This window comes from Ostrea edulis, chromosome 1 (genome assembly GCF_947568905.1).
Source record: "Ostrea edulis chromosome 1, xbOstEdul1.1, whole genome shotgun sequence".
Taxonomy (NCBI): Eukaryota; Metazoa; Mollusca; class Bivalvia; order Ostreida; family Ostreidae; genus Ostrea; species Ostrea edulis.
In genome coordinates this window covers 21,640,293-21,648,286 of record NC_079164.1, presented here as the reverse complement: position 1 = coordinate 21,648,286, position 7,994 = coordinate 21,640,293, and the positions used below count along the sequence as shown (strand labels likewise).

The window sequence follows — 7,994 nt, the reverse complement described above, 5'->3', positions numbered from 1 at the left end:
CGTACGTTACTTCATGTGGTAAAAATTGAAAAACTACATATTTATTTATACCATACTTTTGGTATGAACGAGTTGTATATATATAGTTTTCGAAGTGAAGTATGAAGGCCCCTATTTTCTTGAATTTCACAGATTTGAGCATGGATTTAGAGTTTTAAAAGGAAATGGCATATTTTTTATTTTATAAAAGTACAGTTTGCTCTGCAAAACACGGACACGTTTGCCTATGTACCAGTTTTATAGCAAAAATATATAAGTTTGAGAGGAAGGGAAGTGTGCGCTCTATATTTCCTAAAGCAATGTATGCTTCTTTGTCAATTGTTTGCTAAAAATTAGGAAATTCGGAATTTTTAATAACTTTGTGACCTTTTTGTGAGCTTGGAGTTTGTCAAATATTAAAACCGATACATATTTTGAGATTTATAAGATCGGGGTCACTTAATAATGATCTACATTGTCCTTGACAACTTCTCAAAATAGGGGCTTTGTGTGACCCTCATCAGATCTTCTTTTATACAGTGCATGTAAATCGTCACAAACACGATGATTTCCAACCATTTTCTTTTGGTTTGATAAAAAAAAAATGCTTATTTTTTTTTTTTTTTTTTTTTTTTTTTTTTTTTTTTTTTAGAACTGTTCGAGTATGGCCTGCCTAAATCGTCCGCAGTAAAATTAAGATCCTTTGTTATGTTTTAATCAAAGCGCAGAATCATCAAACTAATTAAATTTATTAAACACATGCGACCACGATTTCTGAGATTTGGGGTGGGTGGGGGTTGTAGAGAGAATCAACCACTTTGTCATCACGTTACAAATAGGAATCGGGTGGTGGTGGGTGTCAATTATACATGTGAATTTACGGAATATTAGAAAAATCGACGAATATTTTAATTTAAGGGTAAAAGTGGTCGATTTCGTAGTCGTGTAGCCCTGTTTTCTTATCACATAAAGTCACATTATAAAATCATTGATTTGAAGTTCATCAGACTTCATATATATCTAATAAGAAACTAGTAGTCGGGGGGTTTAAATCGTAATATTACGATCAAAGACCGGTTTGTAGGCGTCATACTTCTATTATCAACATTGTTGCTCTATATCACTGTATGCAAAAGCGCTTTAATATACGATAAAAATGAGATATGACAATCTTGAAGGCCATGGCATACCACTGTATTGGTAAAGCAAGATAATCCATTTTATTGAACTTGTAGGAGGTAAAGGACACCGGCACCTGAAATATGTTATTTCTCAGCCTATCACCTTCATAAGGCGTTCTGCGTGGCCAGTTTCTGTAAGCTTTTGAGATACTAATAAATATGTTCAGATGCATGTATTAGTGTTTCACAGGTGGTCATCTCAAAAGCTTACAGAAAGGAAAAACTGGCTATTCTGATCGACTTATGAGGATGATCATATATTTTGGATGAACCATTGGTTCTATATATTTTTTTCATTTGGTCTAGAAGGGGGTTGGGGGGAGTGGGGGTGGTATGTATACATAAGATCTATGTATATGCCATCCATACTTCAGGTGCCTGCGGTCAAGGACACGAATAAACTGCGTATTGGAAATGAAGATGAGTTTTTGCAATTTTGTTGCAAAAAACACCCAGACAAAACATTTTTGGTTAGTTTCGTGGTGATTGCGGACAAATTGTGCATGAAGTACAATTTACTGCTAAATTTCAGATCTTAAAATTCACTTGAATTACACTTGTACAAATGTAGGTTCCTTTTACTGATGAATACATCCAAGGCTCTGTCCCACACCTCTTCAATGAAAACTTTTCCCAAAAACTAAATTCTTCAGGGACATAAATTATTTATGCAATGGAATCAACATCATTTGAATTTCCTTCTTTAAGGAAGTTAGCTCCCGAGCTTTTGAGTACAACTGTGCAGGATGCTACAACTAAGTACTTACTGGCTCATACTGATCCCATTGGTGCAAACATATTACACATTTATTGCTGAACCCCATCCAGTTGGAAAAAAAATTGTCAATTCAAATTGTGAAAGGGTTTTGCCGGGACTATATTTTGTGGCGGAAGGATTGATTAATCAAAAGGTTCTAAATCTGCGTGACATTGCAGTTTCTGTTTCATCCAATATATCTTCAGTTTTTATACTCCTATATGTGTATTTCAGTTTTATAATTTATGATACAAGTAGTTGAGACTTGGAACTAGTTCAAATGTTGCAATCTATTAATTTGGTTGATATACTTTTCCATACAGAACACCGATTATTAAAAGAGTTGAAATTAATGTAGTCGAAATTTTGTATAAAAGTTCAGTATTTTCGCCAATAATTTAAAAATTTGGTCTCTACCCCCCTTTTTTTTAAAGTTCCATTTAAAATTCTAAGACAAGACTTTGAAAATTATGTGAAATTTTAGAAATTTACATTGCTCCCAATATGTCCTTTTAAACTCTCAAATTTGATATCGTGAATTTGTTCGTATATCAAGTGCAAAAAGGTCATTATTTATTTCCATTATACTAATATTAAACTTTTTTTTATTTGTAGTTTTAGAAGACATGGTTATGTATCTATTTCATGTAATGATTTATTTTTGTTGTTTATATTGTGTTCACACCAAGTGGGTCCAGGGCGAAGCCCCCTTAAGCTCCTGGATTTTACAGATTTTGTAGGGCTTGAAATATGTCTCCTATTTAGTCATATGTACTATTTTCCATCATTTTTTATATGGTGAAATTAATAAAATGACACAAATCTTAATGGGTTTTGGAAAAAATTAAGTTCTCCCAATAAAGTACTTCAAGAAATCAAAAGATTTTGTCATCTATTTCTCCGGAAGTGAAAGAAATTATTGCTTCTTAATTGTTTAGTACATTTTTCTAAACAAGATACCAGATTTACCTTAAATTTGAAAAAAAAATTAGGGGGGGGGGGTGCTGCGCCCCCTTAAATCCGCCATTGGTTTCCCTTACTTAAAAATCTTTCAAATTGGTATACATAGTTGTATTTCAAAGGAAGTTGAAAATGTTTATAATAGACAGCCATGGATTGCAAATAGGTCAGTTACTCAGATGACCCAATACATACACAGTGTACATGTATGTAAAAATAAGGATTCTACCATGGTTATTGCAATGATCAAAGGAATGCCGCGGTCATTATTCTACGATATACGTTAATGTTTCAACTGATTATGAGAAAATTAATACACATCTCGTTTGTTCTTCGAGTTTTGCTAATGCAATAATAAAGTCGATGACTGATAATTCAATTCTATATAAACCATTAAATTCAATCAATATATGTTGTAAAACAATTCATACATGACTGAAGAACATTTGTCATTCAGTATATAATAATCGTCTGCATTCCGAGTTCGATATATACACATGTAAGCATGGCGATGCACAATTTTTTCTTGAACTGTATTCACAGCAATCAATATAATCCGCAATCCACCAACCTAAATACTTGAAATATTTTTTCAAACTAGATTTAAAATACCCCCCAACATCTCACCTTCTTCGTCAGCTAAAAACATTTCAGACCGTTTCGGAAACTGTCATGACGTCACAGTGACCTAATTCATGGCATTATAGGAAAACGTTTGGCTGTATATTTCTGAGCTGTAGTAGAATAGAAATAATTGAAGTTTGTTTTCGTGTATGTTGCAGGATAACCTCCTTGGTCTCAAAATGTTGTTTGAAATATAAAAGCTGAGGCTTTTATATTTCAAAATAACATTCTCGACCTCGGACATTATCTGTATTGTATACATGTATTGTCTCTACGCTGATGTAAATTAGTTTACTGTCATATCTTGCAACATACATGAAAACGCAATCATAATTTCTTGAAACTACACATCAGTCTAACCATTTCTAGTGTTTCAAAACTCAAAAGTAAGAATTTGTTGCTGCCTCGCACATTGTTTAATAAACAAAATTATAAGTATACAAAATACAGTTTGATGGTTATGTGGAACAAAAATACAACAAAATGACCCTTGCTTTGTTACATATCATCCCCCCACCCCCACCCCAACACAAAATTCAAAACATCTTCAACATAATTTTTTAGCACCTGATCTTGTTACTTATCATAAACTACATGATTTAGCAACAGAATTTAAAAGTTTTACAAAGAATTTTTCTGAGTGAACTAAATGAATCAAACTTTTCTACTACTGACTAGATACATATTTTTAATGTAAAATACAATAAAACATGGTTACAGCAAACATGCTTTTAATGAATTCATGCTTACAGTGAAGTGATTTTCATTCTCTGTGGTTTTAAAACAGATTATGACCTTACTGGAAAGAACAAATTATGTTTATAACAAATCAAAATTGTTTGTCCCCGGCACTTTATTGTAAGTATGAATTACTGTATTAACATTTTATACCATTGTTTTTCCTGAGATAAACCTCTGGCACTTTATTGTAAATATGAATTACTGTATTAACATTTTATACCATTGTTTTTCCCGAGATAAACCTCTGGCACTTTATTGTAAATATGAATTACTGTATTAACATTTTATACCATTGTTTTTCCTAAGGTAAACCCGTTCCTTTGATGCCCATTCACTTACTTTGCCGATTATACAATTCTAAACTGAATAGACATCAGTGGAAATGTTCAAGACATTCACAGTTTCAGCTGAAAATACTGTAAACCAACTTTTATCCAAGCGCGAAATTTTTTTTGGAGGGGTTTGCGAAAACCTTGTCGTAGCGAATACTTCTTGTCACAAACCAGTCCTTTAATGTCTCTTGTAACTGTATAAGATGATAAAAGTCGTAAAATTAGTTGCACAAACCAGTTCAACAGCAGTCAATCATGGAAGGTTGTCACAAATAAAAGTAGGTTTACAAGGAGTCTGGTAATATATTGATCACCCATCATTTGTTACTACAGTGTGGTGTTCATTGTGACAATGAAATTTGTAACATACACAACACATTGAGATTCTGACAATACACCCTGGATCACAAACACCAAGTTTTAGTGTATAATGTGATTCAACATATTACAAAAAATTCAGGAACAGTTTTGTAATATCATACAATGCTAACCTCAGTTTAGAAAATATACACAACCATCACAATGAATACAGTAAATGGGGAATGGAATACAGTAAATGGGGTTCAACAAGTAAAATATTCAAAACTTCAATGAGCATCAAAATGAAAAACTTTCAAATTTCACATTTATGCAAATAATGACTCCTTTGTCATCTGACAGTTAAAATCTCATTTGAACACCTTTGGTATGTTTACTTGGAAAGGCTAACAGGAAGCATCATGATTCGACCTCCTAACTAGTTTGATTCTGGAGTTCTGTCCCTGCAATGACAAAATAAAATCCATAATTCATTTATATCAAACAAATCGTGTGTAAAACAAAACATCAACAAGATGTGTTTGTGAAACACAAATGCCCCTGATAATGGCCAATTCTACAGATGGCCAATGTCACAAGGACAAATATCTTGGTACCAGTAGAAAGATCTTGTCACAAGAAATGCTCATGTGCAATATGAAAGTTCTAATATAAATTTACCAGTTAGAAGTTATGACAAGTGTCAAATTTTTTAACAGTAGGTCAAACTCCAAGGTCAAGGTCACAGGGTCAAACATTTTGGTAATCACGGAAAGGTCTTGTCATAAGAAATTCTCATGTGAAATATCAAAGCTCTAGCATTTACTGTTCAAACATTATTAGCAAGGTCAAAGTTTTCAAAAGGTAGGTCAAACTCCAAGGTCAAGGTCACAGGGTAAAAAATGTTGGTATTTACAGAAAGGTCTTGTCACAAGGAATACTCATGTGAAATATCAAAGCTCTAGCACTTACTGTTCAAAAGTTATTAGCAAGGTTAAAGTTTCAGCCAGAATGACAGACTGGACAAAAACAATATACCCCCCCCCCCCCCGATTTTCGATCTCGGGGGCATAAAAATGGCAAAATCAATTTTACATCATTATATTTACTGACTAAATCCACATATAAAATACTACCACTTACTTCATTCTCTCTACACATAATACATACACTTCAGGAGATTACATCTTCCCTCTATATGATACACTTTCTACATCTTCCCTCTATATGATCCTACATCTTCCCTCTATATGATACACTTCCTACATCTTCCCTTTATATGATACACTTCCTAGATCTTCCCTCTATATGATACACTTCCTAGATCTTTCCTCTATATGATACACTTCCTACATATTCCCTTTATATGATACACTTCCTACATTTTCCCTCTATTTGATACACCCTCTATTTGATACACCCTTTATTTGATACACTTCCTACATCTTCCCTCTATATGATACACTTCCTACATCTTCCCTTTATATGATACACTTCCTAGACCTTCCCTCTATTTGATACACTTTCTAGATCTTCCCTCTATTTGATACACTTCCTAGATCTTCTCACTATTTGATACACTTCCTACATCTTCCCTCTATATGATACACTTCCTACATCTTCCCTCTATATGATACACTTCCTACATTTTCCCTCTATTTGATACACTTCCTACATCTTCCCTCTATTTGATACACTTCCTAGACCTTCCCTCTATTTGATACACTTCCTAGACCTTCCCTCTATTTGATACACTTCCTTGATCTTCCCCCTATATGATAAAAATGCTTCCTCCCTCTATATGATACACTTCCTACATCTTCCCTCTATTTGATACACTTCCTACATCTTCCCTCTATTTGATACACTTCCTAGATCTTCCCTCTATTTGATACACTTCCTAGATCTTCCCTCTATTTGATACACTTCCTAGATCTTCTCTCTATTTGATACACTTCCTACATCTTCCCTCTATATGATACACTTCCTACATCTTCCCTCTATATGATACACTTCCTACATCTTCCCTTTATATGATACACTTCCTACATTTTCCCTCTATTTGATACACTTCCTACATCTTCCCTCTATTTGATACACTTCCTAGACCTTCCCTCTATTTGATACACTTCCTAGACCTTCCCCCTATATGATACACATGCTTCCTCCCTCTATATGATACACTTCCTAGATCTTCCCTCTATATGATACACTTCCTACATCTTCCCTCTATATGATACACTTCCTACATCTTCCCTCTATATGATACACTTCCTACATTTTCCCTCTCTTTGATACACTTCCTACATCTTCCCTCTATATGATACACTTCCTACATCTTCCCTCTATTTGATACACTTCCTAGACCTTCCCTCTATTTGATACACTTCCTTGATCTTCCCCCTATATGATAAAAATGCTTCCTCCCTCTATATGATACACTTCCTAGATCTTCCCTCTATATGATACACTTCCTACATCTTCTCTCTATATGATACACTTCCTACATCTTCCCTCTATTTGATACACTTCCTAGATCTTCCCTCTATTTGATACACTTCCTAGATCTTCTCTCTATTTGATACACTTCCTACATCTTCCCTCTATATGATACACTTCCTACATCTTCCCTCTATATGATACACTTCCTACATCTTCCCTCTATATGATACACTTCCTACATTTTCCCTCTATTTGATACACTTCCTACATCTTCCCTCTATTTGATACACTTCCTTGACCTTCCCTCTATTTGATACACTTCCTAGACCTTCCCTCTATTTGATACACTTCCTTGATCTTCCCCCTATATGATACACATGCTTCCTCCCTCTATATGATGCACTTCCTAGATCTTCCCTCTATATGATACACTTCCTACATCTTCCCTCTATATGCTACACTTCCTACATCTTCCCTCTATATGATACACTTCCTACATTTTCCCTCTCTTTGATACACTTCCTACATCTTCCCTCTATATGATACACTTCCTACATCTTCCCTCTATATGATACACTTCCTAGATCTTCACTCTATATGATACACTTCCTACATCTTCCCTCTATACGATACACTTCCTACATCTCCCCGCTATATGATACACTTCCTACATCTTCCCTC

General features: G+C 34.2%; 1 protein-coding gene across 2 annotated transcripts in view; it reads right to left on the bottom strand.

Annotated features, from left to right (window-relative positions):
- Positions 1 to 3,894: 3,894 nt before the first annotated feature.
- LOC125663671 (inactive peptidyl-prolyl cis-trans isomerase FKBP6-like) overlaps positions 3,895 to 7,994 on the bottom strand; it is a 41,638-nt gene continuing 37,538 nt past the window's right edge. For both annotated transcript variants that reach the window (XM_048895981.2, XM_048895983.2), the window contains exon 14: positions 3,895 to 5,335. In XM_048895981.2, coding sequence (XP_048751938.2) covers positions 5,279 to 5,335 — 57 coding nt within the window. In that variant the 3' untranslated portion in view covers positions 3,895 to 5,278. The remainder of the gene's footprint in view (positions 5,336 to 7,994) is intronic.